The 14,093-nt window shown below is 45.7% G+C and overlaps 2 protein-coding genes across 7 annotated transcripts; one reads left to right on the top strand and one right to left on the bottom strand.

Annotated features, from left to right (window-relative positions):
* Positions 1 to 940: 940 nt before the first annotated feature.
* LOC135400995 (sulfotransferase ssu-1-like) lies at positions 941 to 9,604 on the top strand. 5 transcript variants are annotated; one of them, XM_064633077.1, is made up of 2 exons: positions 941 to 1,038; positions 7,427 to 9,604. In XM_064633077.1, the coding sequence occupies exons 1-2, from the start codon at positions 986 to 988 to the stop codon at positions 8,376 to 8,378; spliced, it is 1,005 nt and encodes a 334-aa protein (XP_064489147.1). In that variant the 5' UTR covers positions 941 to 985; the 3' UTR covers positions 8,379 to 9,604. The 5 variants fall into 5 exon arrangements, with proteins under 5 accessions (XP_064489147.1, XP_064489149.1, XP_064489151.1 ...); XM_064633079.1 differs by lacking the exon at positions 941 to 1,038 and adding an exon at positions 2,873 to 3,018; XM_064633081.1 differs by lacking the exons at positions 941 to 1,038; positions 7,427 to 9,604 and adding exons at positions 2,886 to 3,018; positions 6,016 to 6,942.
* Positions 9,571 to 13,706, bottom strand: LOC135400994 (sulfotransferase ssu-1-like). 2 transcript variants are annotated; one of them, XM_064633075.1, is made up of 2 exons: positions 13,503 to 13,706; positions 9,571 to 11,676 (listed from the first exon to the last, which is right to left on the bottom strand). In XM_064633075.1, exon 2 carries the CDS (start codon positions 11,611 to 11,613, stop codon positions 10,666 to 10,668), a length of 948 nt encoding a protein of 315 aa, XP_064489145.1. In that variant the 5' UTR covers positions 11,614 to 11,676; positions 13,503 to 13,706; the 3' UTR covers positions 9,571 to 10,665. The 2 variants fall into 2 exon arrangements, with proteins under 2 accessions (XP_064489145.1, XP_064489144.1); XM_064633074.1 differs by lacking the exon at positions 13,503 to 13,706 and adding an exon at positions 12,122 to 12,322.
* Between the last annotated feature and the right edge of the window lie 387 nt (positions 13,707 to 14,093).

The following is a 14,093-nucleotide window of genomic DNA, read 5'->3' on the forward strand; positions in this document are numbered from 1 at the left end:
TGTGAAGTTGGCCCAGGACGCACGATACCCACAAGCAACATGCCGCCACACAAGCAGGCAGAACGCTCGGAAATAGCACCACCGCCACCTTTGCATACCCAATGGACTATTATTATTAATATGATAGTATATACTTTTATATTATATTATGTATTTTATATATTATATACTTTCTTTGCTGTTCCGATTACATTGATTGAGCGGGTACAGATGCCGACAAATGCTTACGGAGCACCAGAGCGACGTATTTCCTGATCTCAACGACACCCTAGCGGCGAACGGGAGTGGACACACGTACTGAGAGGTGCGTCGCGTACCCGGTCACCTGTTTGTAAGTCTATCAGCCTCTGTTTGCAGCAACCGTGTCGCTCAGATGACTACATACACCACTCTAGTGTTCCGTAAACTTTTGTCGGGACCTGTACTATTCCCACCCGCTGTGCAGCATTCTACGATGTCAGCAATCGGTAGGAACAACACGACCACCACCATCATTCTAATATGAATCACACAGGCTTTTCTTCCCTTCCGTTTTCTTTGGGGTCGGCGGCAGACATGTACAGAATAAGCGTGTTCCACTAAAGTTTCGTTCGGCGACCGCAGCGCCGATCAGGCCCCTGTTGTACAGCTGCCGTACTAATGGATCGTATGTGTCGTATTTCGCGCCGTTCCACTGTACTGCGATGACATCTCTACCAGGGAAAAGAAATTCGGGGACGCAATACTCTTGTATTGTAAACTGCTCTAACAACTTGAAGAACACGAGGGGCCGGATTCTTGCAGTAAAGTCGTACCGCTTCCCTGGCAAACCATATGAGAAAGGCAGGCGAGAAGCGCAGGTGACAGCAGCATATCCCGCTTGGGTTTTCCGGTTGGTTTTTCCCATTGCTGTGGTTTGCTGGTGCACGAACTGTTGTCACTTTTGTTCACGTAGCAGCAAACTGCTGCAGCATGCTCGCATTTTTCAGTTGTGCCAGCTTTACAGATGCAACTGGCGGGACGCACTGTACGAGGGGCTTGTGAAACCTATAACAAATGGTAAGTCACGACGTGGTAAGGAACAGACACGTAGTACAACACGTTATTTGTGTTGCTGTAAGGTAACGACTCAGGAATTATGGGCGTACCGAGAAGGGGGCAAGGGTGGGTCCCCCTTCCCTGGAGCTCCAAGGTCACTTGTGAAAACTGACTCTTTAGACATTGGTCGCCATGTTTATTCTTCTCTGATGTCGTAATATGAACCACTGGACACCCGCACAGTCCGTAGATCCCGTTTCCGGGAAAAGAGGCGGCGTACGCTTTGCTCCCCCCCCCCCCCCCCCCGGAAAAAGTCCTGGGAACGCCATTGCTGTGGACTGTGTGGAAAGTCACAAGCGCTGAGGCGTTTGCGTGTGGGCGTGAATGCGCGTGCAGTTCGTAGAGAGGTGTGCTACGCTCTAACGGAATACGAATTTACGGCTTACGAAAGGGTCTTATTTTTACCGATCACGCCTACTTTTATGTAAACGATTTGAGGAGATGGTGCTTACGTTCAAACAAAACGTTGTAGTTAGCGCTGTCTTTCACTTGCGATATGCATTTCCCCTTGATTAGCGTCACGTCGCCGTCAATTTCTTCTTCACATCGGTAGACGTGCTTAATTAGCGCCTCTCATTTCCGTAAGTTTGAGTCTCTAAAGATTTACTAAGGGATTTTATTTCCAGAAACCCGCAGTACAGACGCAACATGATTCCGAAACCGATGGGCTTGTGCGGGTACGCGACCGAGTTGCGCGCTTTCGGCCATATGTGGCGCCGAAGGACATTTTTCGGAGCGCCCCCAAACGTCGTGCGACAGGCCTATACTGCGCAAAAAAGTATTTCAAATAGAGTACAAAATACTCAAAACAAAGTAATTTGAGTAGAGTACTGAATACTCTAAGAAGTATTTAAGATACTCTTAAAGTACTTAGCAGTGAAACGCGTATTCTGAAAGTGGCCATACAAATGGCCAAGTAATGTGTTTGGTGAACTCAAGCGAACTTTGGTGATATGTTCTGACCCAAAACTTCGTAACCCCTCTTGTATGTCATCTCGGGTCTTTCAACCTCTGGCGCGTGTTTACTGCTTTGGTGACACAGGAAATAAATGCTGGCATTCTCTTGTACATGAGCCGCTGGGGATTCACTTGGCAACATTAATAAGAACTGTTTTGTGCCGAAGAGGCCGGGCTATTGACAAGCAAGCGCCAATCGTGCGACCAGTCGGAATACGGAAAAAAGTATTTTAAATACTTTAAAAATACTTGTCGTCAAAAGTATTGAGCAGAGTACCAAAATACCGGAAAAACTATTTTAAAATACTGTATTTTGAGTACGTACTCAAGATACGTACAAATCTGAGTGGAGGTGAGGGCAGTAACTTTCCCAGAAACCGACCGAGCATCGAAGATAGGGAATGTTTATGGATACGTTTATGTGCGCATGTATATTGGTAGCCGACCTGTATTGGGCTGAGTAATCTCAGAAATTTCAGAGAGGGGGGTGTAGGGAAATCCCTAGTGGGGTTGAAAGGACTTATCGGAAGTTTCTGACCATCAAACATGGACTATATAAAAAATTGCATCAATTATATGATTGATCAAACCCGGGTAAGTCATTTCCTGTTTTGCTACCGTCATATTTTGTGTGTGCGTTGGGCAAAGCTTGTTTCTTTCCTTCTTTCTTTCAAAGCTGTCTCCCTATCGTCCGTCTTTTTTTTTTGTTGACCAAGCTCAGGCTTTTCTCACCGTGGATGAATTCTATGCCACTTCGTATCAAAGGCATTTTACCGCTTGAGCTCTTTACGATACGATTCGTAAACGCGCCTCTAGATGGCGCGGTACTCCTGTTCGTTTGAATATTGTCCCTGATTGCTTTTGTCCTCGATTTGGGTCGGTGGCCCCTCTTTATTGCACGCAATTCGCTTGCTCTGTGACAATTTAGTACAACCAGTGCACTGCACACACACACACAGCAAGTGAAGGCAGGGTTTCATACACGTAAGTTCAATTTGCATTGTGGTAATTGTGGTATGCAAGTGCTCCATGCAGGCCATGCAACGTACGGACTGTTTAAACTGCGCAAAGCAGACCTGAAATGGATTTAATGCGGAATCATGAAGCGATCAAATCTTTCAGACACGGCGGGACTCTATGATACGTAGGTTCAGAAACAGATGGCGCAACCGGCTTATTGCATTTTCCTCTTTTTTAACTTTACAGCTCGGGCCCGGTCTTCTTCTTTCTTTTTCATTATTATTTTTTGTCGCACGATTGTAATACTGTAATCCTGATAGAAGTTGGTTTGAGGCAACACGTGAGGCCTGTAGTCTAATTTGGGCAACGGTCACTGTCAGGTGGTACCCACAAGTCGATATTTCTGGATATACTGGATATATGATTGAAACAACGCCCCCTATCAGTAAATCGGTAAATCCAGCTAGCCTTCACACTCGCTTGATTCATTTGAGCGAGCCAACCCTATCACCAGAGGCGGATGCCGTCGAGGGGAGGGGGACGGCTTGGCGATTCGTTCAAACGTTCAAACCACGGTTCAAACATTAGTTTCCTCCCTCTCTGCAGTCTCCGCAGTCCATAAAGTTACTCGAGGCTGCTCAAGAGCAGCTTCAAGCACATCAGCTGTGCAGCATCTTTCATTTGACTCGTGTCAGATGGGACATGATTTGCAAGCTCCTAGTTTCTCCGTAACGGAAGATATGTGTCATTAGATTCGTGAGCTCAGTCACATTTTTAGAATCAATGGCACGACGTGCGGGCATTATTTTGCCACGTGGAGAACGTACGGGTGCGATGGCACATTTCGTCGCAGCTCAACATTGTTGCGGAGCAGAAAAATAAGAAAAACGTGAATTCGGTTTGCCTTCGGACAGTTTTTCTGGAAATGATCTCTCTTCAGGAGCTGATCTGGAGTCTCATTTGTATGCTGAGCTGGTGGCTCATCAAATATCTGTAAATATCTGTATCGGAACCCCTGCTCGGTTATTGACCTGATATAGGAACATGAGTAGGAAGAGTTATGATTTGGTAGCAGTGTTTTTAGCAGTTCAGTTCCAGTTCAGTGCGACGACTCGATTTGCGGTTGTGGTTCAGTTCCTGTCCGTACGTCTAAAAGTGCTGGTTAACCGGCGGACCGGAAGGGCCTGAAGGTTGTGTCATAGTTGCATTCAAGGGATTTCGATGTGTAGATGGATGTCCAAGAAAAGAGAAAGTGGAAGAAAAACGATGAATTGGCTCTACAGACAGTATATAAGAATATAAATGGCGCCTACAATCTTGTGGAGCCGTCAAATGGCAACACCACCTAAATTGAGAAAGCCTGTTTGCTCGTCGACGTGACGTAACAATTACGAGTCAGTCAATGAGGATCGTGCTTTCAACGGCAGTAGCCAATCACGAACGTGCTTTCAGCGGTCGTGGCAATGCAGACGAACCGCCGTCGTCTGCGAGTTGTGATTGAACGTCACCGCGTACTAAATGGGAAAACTCGAAAATAAAGCGCAAAACGGTCGCAATCTTTCTCAGAACTGATTTTCTTGAAAGCGTCTTGCATTTGTTGTCTAAATATTAGCCCTGCAGTTTCCAGGTGAGCTGCAATCATTTGCGGGTTCTTGAATTCGCAGAACGATGAATCTCAGTAGCAGACGAATTCTGACTCTTATTTGAAAGAGGGAAGGGAGGCAATGCGCAGGCTTCCTCTATCTAGGTGGTGTTGGAAATGGCTATAGCTGGACGTCATATCCGGTTCGTGAGACTATCCACGGTTCAGTAATCTAAAGCAAAACGTCGGTAGAAATACAAGAAATTGTATAATCTCTTTCTGCGGTTTTGATAACCAAAGTTACAGCTCTGTGCTGATGTCCACCTTTTTTGGTGCGGAAAATTTATTTTCTAACTGGTTGCTGTTGGGGGAGACTTCGAGGTTTTGTTTTTACAGCGAGAGCCTTTTGGATAAGAAGTCATTCCTCCGGGCGAAGGTTGGCTGGTAGATAATACCCGGAGAAATAACTAGAACGGCGTCATTTTCTGGGGAGACAACGTCGGGGAAAACGACACCGCACGTGATATCGCAAACCAGTTTCCGCGTTCTGTCATAGGTATTTCCTGCATTCGGTTTCTTCTGGACGTCCAGCAGCGCCAGTTGCCTCTGTAGTCTTCCAAAACACCAGGTAAATGGTCACCGATGTGATCGTTCGGTCTAACTTTAGAGTCGATTTGTGTCTTGTGTTATTGATTCAAGCGCTTAGCGGAGCATACTTCAATGTAATCTTTGAGGGTTAGTTTCAATCATTATCCATTTCTATTGAACACATAAAACATGGCAGCGACACCTGTGTCCTCGCAGAAGCGGCACCAAGATGGAATGCACGGGTTGTTTTTGCATAATGAGTCGAGATCCCCTGCACATTCTCTAGGGCGCCACACTCTATAGCTGGTCGAGAACGTGCAACAAAGCAAGAACCGCAGGCACCATATGGCAGTGCCCTCAGATACAATCACGCTTCCGGCAGTTCGATATTGGTTGTGGTCACTCGTATCTTAGTTGCAAAGGAACGCTGCCTCTTGAGGAACGAGAACACCCAGGTTCGATTCTTGGCATCAGCACGTTTTTCCTGAGTTACCTGAATTCATTGAAGCCTTATTCTATCACTGTTAGAATAGCGACTTGAAGAATAGTGTAATTAAGCACTTTTGTTTAAATTTTCTATGAGAGATTTTTAGAGATTAAGCAAGGATTTTTTGAAGTTACGTTTCGAAAATGTGACAAAACAGGTTAATGAAAAAAAAAAAAAAAACTCTGACCTCCTCCTCCCAGCGAACGGCTATAGAGGTGCACCGCCGCACATATAGGGCGCTCTAAAGTGATCGTCTCGAACAGCCGCTTTCAATATCCCGATAAGGTCCTTCGACGCAAATTACTTACAGGTACACATTTTGAGATTGCTTAATCACCTTCCAATTGGAATCTTCCCATTACAGAGCTTGCTTTGCATCGCACCTGCAGCAGTGACACATATAGTCTTGAAACGATGAAAGACAGAGACCGTCCTTTCTACAAGATCGTTAATGGACATCGAATCCCTGGCGCATTCTCCGAAGAAGTATATTTAAGTGGCCTCACTTACAAGCCCCTGCCCACGGATGTCATACTGAACACGTTCCCAAAGTGTGGCACGCACTGGGTCTTTGACATCATCAAGGCTGTATACCAGCAGTGCAGGGGTGTCACTCCGGGATCGGCTTTCTTGGAGAAATTAGGACTAGCGGGCATCGAATCGGCACAGCACCCGCGAATCGTCTTTACGCACCTGCCCTATTCCTTAACACCGCATTCCGAATCCACGAAGTACATCTACGTTACGAGGAACCCAAAGGACTGCTGCGTGTCCTTCTATCACCATACACGCACGTTAGGGTACGATTTCAAGGATGGTTCCTTCGACGAATACTTCGATATCTTCGTTGAAGGACTGACGGACTTCGGAAGCTACTATGAGAGCCTCACAGCCTGGTACGCACACCGAGACGACCCTAATGTACTGTTCCTCACGTACGAATCAATACACGCGGACGTACCCGGTTCGGTACTCAAGATAGCGGAGTATCTTGAACAGGACATGGCGCACGTCCTGAAGACAGACGAGCAGAAAATGAAGAAGGTATTGGAAGCGATTTCGTTCGAGAACATGAAGAAGGATCTGCCACTCCAGTTCGTAAGGAAAGGAGTGGTTGGAGACTGGAGGAATTATTTCTCCGAGGAACAGTCGAAGAGATTGGAAGAGAGATTCTTTGAGGAAGTGAAAGGGACCGACATACCGCAATTGTGGAAAGATGTTGACTGGTTGCTGAAGGCTTAGGTCCAGCCGTGACAGAATCAATAAAGCAAATTATGTATGAGAACTCATAGCGGAATTAGCTTTTATTGTGTTCCCTCTGTGAGGGTTACGTGTGTATGTATCCTAATGATACTGTGGAAATGATCTGCACAATATTTATAAGTACAACAAACGAAGAAAAAAGGAAAAGCCTGGCGTGCGTGTTGGGGCAGCAGCGAGGCTTGCACCTCCAATACAAGTTCTTAGAAGGGCGCCAATATCTGCCGAAGTGTGCAGATGTAGCGAACCTTAGTACGGTGCCTATCCGCTTAAAATGTGAGGGATAAGAATTTTTCTTCCACTTCAGTTTTGTTCCTTTTGTATAATTTGTGTGTGCTTTTTGATATCTTTACTTTTTGTTCTTTTTTTTGTGTGTGTGTGTGCCCCCCCTCCCCCTCATGATCTCAGAGAAGGCATGCCAATTACCCTGAACACACTACATATGGTAACAGGAGTTACCGAATAGGCTTCGTCAATATAACGACCCTAATATAGTAAAATTTCTGTCTCTGTAGGAGTAAAAGCATGAGCGGAAAGCGGAAACCCCTCTTCCAGCTCGTAGACGGCGTGAAAATTCCTCTTGGCTTCAGTCCCGAGAGCCTTCGCTCCTGTCTGCAGTATAAACCTTCCCCCGGAGATATCTTCATCGACACGTTCCCCAAGTGCGGCACAAACTGGGCCAAACGAATCGTCCAGCTGCTTCTCGGCCGGGATACCTCCGACTGCAGCGACTATGGGCTGTCTACGTCGTTCTTCGAGATGGTCGGCAATGACGTCATCCAGAATCTTCCACAACCCAGGATTATCTGCACGCATTTAGAATATCATCTGCTCCCGCAACACAAAGAGGCTAAATACATCTACATCGTCCGAAACCCCAAGGACTGCTGCGTGTCCTTCTTCTATCACACCCAGAAGACTAAAGTGTACGAATTTGAAGACGCAACCTTCGATGAGTACCTGGACCTCTTCATCAGAGGAGAAACGAGCTACGGCGACTATTTCAGTCATCTGGTCTCCTGGTATCCCAAGACCGACTTACCCAACGTTCTGTTTCTTACCTACGAAGGTATGAAGAAGGACCCTGCGAAGGGTATCCTGAAGATGGCCGAATTCCTCGCAGTTCCAGATGCGGAACTCCGTGACGGAAATTCGGAGAAGTTCAAGGCCGTTGTCGAGGCCTGTAGTGTAGACTCGATGCGGCAGTACTTAAAGACGAACTATGACAGGACCATGGCTGATAAACCGGCGGAAGAGTGGTCTGCAAAAAAGGACTATCCTTTGGACAGGGCTCCTCCGCCGCCCGACGTCATGGTCCGAAAAGGGGTTATCGGTGATTGGAGGAACCATTTTTCAGCAGAACAGTCCGACAGAATTGAGCGGGCGTTTTCTGAAAAGTGCGGGAGCGTCGCGAACGCCAATGACTTGTGGGATCCAAAGGATTGGGTACAAGGTCGTTCCGTGTAAAAACAACATTAGTCTTTGTGTTAGTGGAGAGGGAAAGGGCAGTCAAGGTAACGGCATCTTTTGTTCTCCGAGGATACATTTTTGCACTTCATAGTGTCCCCTTTTATTTTCCGTCTGGGCATTGTTTCAGTCAGCAAGGAAGAACTGAACGCATTTAACCGACAACGAATAACTGGGGACAAACAATGACGCTTTATGTAGATGATTTACTGTTTTCGTTTCCGTATTCTTGGGCGAAGAAAAATACACATCTGTCGCCCGTGCTGTTGTGAGGATCGACCGAAGCAGGGTCATGTACTGAAAGGTCAAGTACATACATACGGGTGACTGCAGGGCCGGCGTCTACGGGGCGAGACCGCCTGAAGGGGCGCAAATTTCCCACTTGTCCTCGGAGGGGAAAAGTAGACACCGGCTCTGCGGGTGGCTGGCAGGTGTCCCATCAGTGCAGTCAGGAATTTTCCCATCACCAACTTCCTAGCACCCCATCCAGATATCTTAAAACAACCTCCCCTCCCCCCCCCCCAAAAAAAAAAGAAAAACTGCGAAAGGCCAAACAAACCAAAATATCTGAAAAAGAGACCAAAAACTCGATAAATGCGAGCAAATACTTGTGTCCCCTCCTACATCATTCCACCCCTCCCCTCACCACGAGATGAAAGTCCTCACAACAACTACTTTATTGTGAGGTGATGAATGGTGAGTTTCACCGCTAGGGGCGATACTCTACCTCATTGCTGGCGGTGATGTGGGGAATGAAATAATGAGCCCCTTCACAATCAGGATGGAGGTCCTATGCTGTCCAAAAAGTTCAAAAGAGCTTTGAGGGCAGAGCGTTGGGGGACTGGATTTGACCAGGGACCAAGCAATTTTGAGAGAGAGAGAGAGGGGGCTAGTACAGTCCAGCTGATTAAGAAGTCCTGCACAAATCCCCGATAGTGCGCCTCTTCATTTCGCAGGTCCATCCACGAGGCAAAGTATTATACCTTGATCTGCAAGCCCATCCTTATGCACTCGCAATTTCACTACAGTGTGCCGCTTGGGGAGTGATCTTGTGCTCTTTTATGTACGCCCATACGTATTCATAGTGAACGACGAGTATACACAATCCTCGCTTCGATATATATACGTTAATTTCTCTGTGGCCTGTAATAAATCTGTAAGTGAGCAGGTCGTTGTATTCAGCACGCCAGAATTGTTATTTTTTCAATAAAAGACGCTTTATTGAATTTGTCATGCGTGATGTAAAATATAATTAGTACACCACGCTTAGCGCCTGTGCTTTGACGTTGTTGTGTGGAGTGCAGGATATGGTATATGAGACAGTATAATACGGCATTTGTACGTATTCCATTTGCTTCCTTCTTTCCCTTCTTTCTTTTCTTCTTCTTTAAGCTGGCGTGTATTTCCTCTTCCCTTTTGGAGAGGCGTCGGAAATAGGCATCAAGCACGAAATCGAAAATGTAGCGAATGAGACACGTCCGATTACACAAGAGTGCATCCAACATTTAAGCGGCACTTTTCAGTGAGCTGAGCCTGCAATTGCACCTTAGGTGTCTGAAAGCGTGATCAATATTTGTGGCATAGTGTGCCCTATGGCAGGGTCGCCCGCAAGACATTAGAGCGGTACCGGAGTTTAAAACGAACATAACAGAAAAACAGCCGCATCATTTCTCTAAACACGCGAGGTTAGCTACATGTTATCTTCGAGGCTACATAGATCTAATGGGCGACAGCAGGTCTGAAACACGACCTAGTAGCATATAGTAGTAGGTCGTGGTCAGACGATCAGCTCCACGAAAGCCCGATGGCGATTGTTCTTCCTCGCAATATCAAAATCAAATATACGGAAAAGCATCTTGGAATTGGTATTGGTCCCCTGATCTCTTACTCGCTTTTGCAGTTCCAAACTCTACAATAGAGAGAGAACGAGACAACAGAATCGAATCGTTCACAACCCCAGGATCGAAAATCGCACGTGGTACGACCACTTCTGTTCCGAGCTGTCACTCAAAAAGCACCTGTGCTCGCCATCTGCGTTGGGCAGCCGCCTAGGAAACACCCGTAAGCTCTGTTGGTTGAAATCTGCTGCAGCTTATAAGCACTATCCATATCGAGGAAGCATATATCGTTATATTGGCAGGCAAACTGCTTGGTACGCTTGTGGGTTGGGTGAAGACGCAGCCATCCTGTGGTGAAAACATGAGGGATCGCTCGATGACGATGCCATGTCATCGACATTGCACGTTCCATGTCATGATTTACATTCCATGCTGCACTTATGACATTGTCAAAGAACACCATATTTCCTCCAGACCTCAATTAATTCTGTGCCTTCAGTTTTCTCAGTGATCTTCTTGTCCATCTTCTCATTCATGTCTTCGGTAAAGTGCGTCTTCCAATCACCGACAATCCCCTTACGCACGAGTTTAGCGTCGGATGGCGCGCTCTGCGTTAACTTGTGGAAAAGCCTCAAGCCTGCAGGAACATCCTCTTCGCCCTCCTTAAAAGGTTTCGTGAAAAAATCAGCGAGTTGATCATTTGTGTAATCCTTCATGGCTTTCACGTCGCTGCCCTTCAAGACATCTTCGAGAAACTGCGGGTCATCCAGTAGATGCCGGTAGTAACCGTTTCCCATAAACCTCGCTATTTTCAACACGTTCTCTTTCGGGTCGCTCTTCATGTCCTCGTAATGGAGGAAGAGCATGTTAGGATCATTCCGATGTTCGTACCAGGACAAGATGTGGTCGAAGTAATCTCCAAAATCCGTCTCTCCCTTGTAGAAGATGTCGAAGAACGTCTCGAAAGTCCCATTCCTGAATTCGTATCCCGAGAACCCCTTCGTGTGGTAGAAGAAAGAGACGCAACAGTCTTTGGGGTTGCGACACACGTAGATGTACTTGGCTTCTGGTGAATAAGGCATCATGGAGAACGGGAAGTGAGACTTGGCCATACCGGGCCGCCTCATTGTCGTCATGCTCTCTGCACCTAGCATTTCTATGAAGGGACTGTTGCGGAGGAACTCCAATCCGTCCATCGGTTTCCGGCCACCGTTGAAGATCAGGTACGCTATGTGTTGCGTCCAGGTCGTACCACATTTTGGGTAAGTGACGACGAAGATGTCGTCAGCAGTTGGCTCGTAATCTAGTGCAGACTGCAGGAGTTTCTTGTCGAAAGCCTTCGAAAGCCGGTACCCGTTGAAATCCACGTACGCGGGTCTCACGTTCGGGTCAGCCATGGTAGTGACTCTTGGATGCAGTGCCCGAGATGGATGGAAATCTTGCGCGTGCTGCGAGGTTATCTGTGAGAAAGAGGGGATGGATAATGACAGCATGATGAGAAGCCCGAGCGTGGACAAGGCCGTAGTCTTTTTTTTTAGCTAATGATGACAATGGTAATTTGATGATGTTTCCATGCGGGAACGCTCAGGTTATTACGACCACATTTCGTTTCTCTTTGTTTCTTTTTCTTTTCTTTTTTTTGTGCGCTTCCGTTGGCGCCTTGGCGGTTTCACTGGTGTGCATCGGAAGAAAGGTGCTTAAATAATAATAATAGTAATTTAATAAGATGCTTGTTGCTCTTTTTGAGTGTTATTCTCGTCTTCGTTTATCATCTCTTCGTCCCGTTCGTCCCGCCGGTACATTTTACATGAGCACATTAATTAATCGTGGAAGTAGTATATCGTGTACTTACACGCACGAACAAAATTAATGAATTACGTAGTCAACGAAAACTCCATTACTCACATTTCTTCGTACAATTTGTGCAATTGGTTCACTGAACATACTGCTGAGTGCGCAGTGTATAACAACACCTCCTGTACCCGCAGCGATAATGCGGATGAAATAACTGACATTCGCGCAACCACAGCCAACACCAACCGACATCAGCCGACCACAAGTGCTGCCAAATAACGGCACAACTATGTGCTTGTGCGCCCGACCTTGTGCGTCGCAACGATAGGGGACGTATAGAAAATGCTTTCAGGAAAGCCGTGACGCAACAACAGATATATATGTGTTGTCAAACGTTTGGGAATCCATCATCATGGCTCGTCGCGAAGAAGAGGACAAATATTATCCTTGCGGTGACAACGAGATGCGAAGATGAGCGAGGAACGGATCTTTACGGATCTGCACCGTCGTGGCATCGTCTCACACTGAACAGCAATTTCTTCTCTTTCTGCACTTCGAAGCTATATAGGCAGCACAAATTATTTTTAATCGTGATTATAGTAAACAGACCCGTAAAAATTACTTCTCGGAGGCAATTGAATTACGAATACAACTACATGCTCTTAAATGTAATTGGATCACAGCTCTACAATTACAAAATAGTAATTGATTTATTTGTAAGAAAAAAATTGAGATAGTAAAAAATAGTAGTTGCATAACATAATTATAATTAGTTATCCTGAAAAGTAATTGAGGTCCAGCGAGTTACATACATTTCAATCTAATAATTTTGATGTACGATTTTATTCTTGTTCAACCGAGGAACTCAGTACAAATACGAGTATGTAAATATTTATTGAAAGGAGTAATGAAATGATTAGCTGAGTGTGACGACTAAAATTTACGCTTAACAGAAACACAAGAATATGAATGAACTGAGCTGAACTACCTCAACACACTTTACGTGTAAATCTACGCCAACTGCCTGAACTGAGGCTGTAAAAGCATCACAGAAATTTGGGGAATGCCCGAAGATGCGACAATGAAGTGTTGAAAAAGGGCATTTTCACAGCATGTTATAATCTGCATGCAAGTAAACTCTAAAAGCAACTCAAAGTACATTACAAATTGGTACTTGCAAACGTAATTAAGGTGCATTCGAGATTATATAAAGTAATTCTAAACGTAATTAACTACATATAATTAATTACCGCGGTTGGGTTACTTGTAATTACCTACTTTGCAGGTCTGTTAGTAAATGTAGTGCAGCCCATGCGGAAATAAAGATATCTGTCGTCAGGCTGATTTTCAAATCAAATGTCTCGGCCCAATTTCTTGCGATTTGCCAGGGGAATAGTATTAGAACACACTCCAGCGCAAATATACGAGCAACTTCACAATCGTTTCCATCAACGTGCGAAGCAGGTAAGTAGGCTGCTTGCTAGTGCCTTACCTGTTGGTTGTGTTACGTAATTTCTAACTGGAGTTAACGTGTGCGAGGAAACTGAACATGGTGTCATAAACGACCTAATACACCGCAACTGGTTGGAACATTCGAAATGCGGCAGTATAGGTGTATGTCGATCCTCCGTACCCCCTTGCCAGCATTTCATGTGAGGTTGTCATCCTCCAACTCCAACACCTCTTCTGTTTGTGGAGGAGAAATATACATCGCGGAGGAGGAAAAAAAAAAAAAAGTAGCAGGGGGAAAAGAGGCGATCACTGCACCACTTGCGGTGGTATGAGAAAGCTTCATTACTGAGAAATTCGTGCTGTGGGAAGCTGAGAAAATGTGTGTGTCACGGATGACGTGCCACAGAAAAACAAACACCACACACACAAAAAAAGAAGAAAAAACAGGGAGAACGTAAACAGTGAACATGTGTACAACTGAATGCATTACGCCTTTGGAAACTGAGTGCAAAAGGAACAAAATGCATTGAATCCTCGGTGTTCGACCCGAAATGCGCGCAATATAATGAATATAAATGGAGCAGCGGGAGTTGAACCCGTTCCAAACGGACATGTGTTCCGAAGATCCTAC

This window comes from Ornithodoros turicata, chromosome 7, assembly GCF_037126465.1.
Source record: "Ornithodoros turicata isolate Travis chromosome 7, ASM3712646v1, whole genome shotgun sequence".
Taxonomy (NCBI): Eukaryota; Metazoa; Arthropoda; class Arachnida; order Ixodida; family Argasidae; genus Ornithodoros; species Ornithodoros turicata.

What these genes read in the sequence shown, in the direction of transcription:
- LOC135400995 (XM_064633077.1), top strand. Translation starts at nt 986, where the DNA reads ATGCAACTGGCGGGACGCACTGTACGAGGGGCTTGTGAAACCTATAAC. An exon ending in TGTGAAACCTATAACAAATG is followed by an intron (nt 1,039 to 7,426) that starts GTAAGTCACGAC and finishes CTGTCTCTGTAG; the next exon opens with GAGTAAAAGCATGAGCGGAA.
- LOC135400994 (XM_064633074.1), bottom strand. Translation starts at nt 12,262, where the DNA reads ATGTCGGTTGGTGTTGGCTGTGGTTGCGCGAATGTCAGTTATTTCATC. An exon ending in CACAAATTGTACGAAGAAAT is followed by an intron (nt 11,677 to 12,121) that starts GTGAGTAATGGA and finishes TCTTTCTCACAG; the next exon opens with ATAACCTCGCAGCACGCGCA.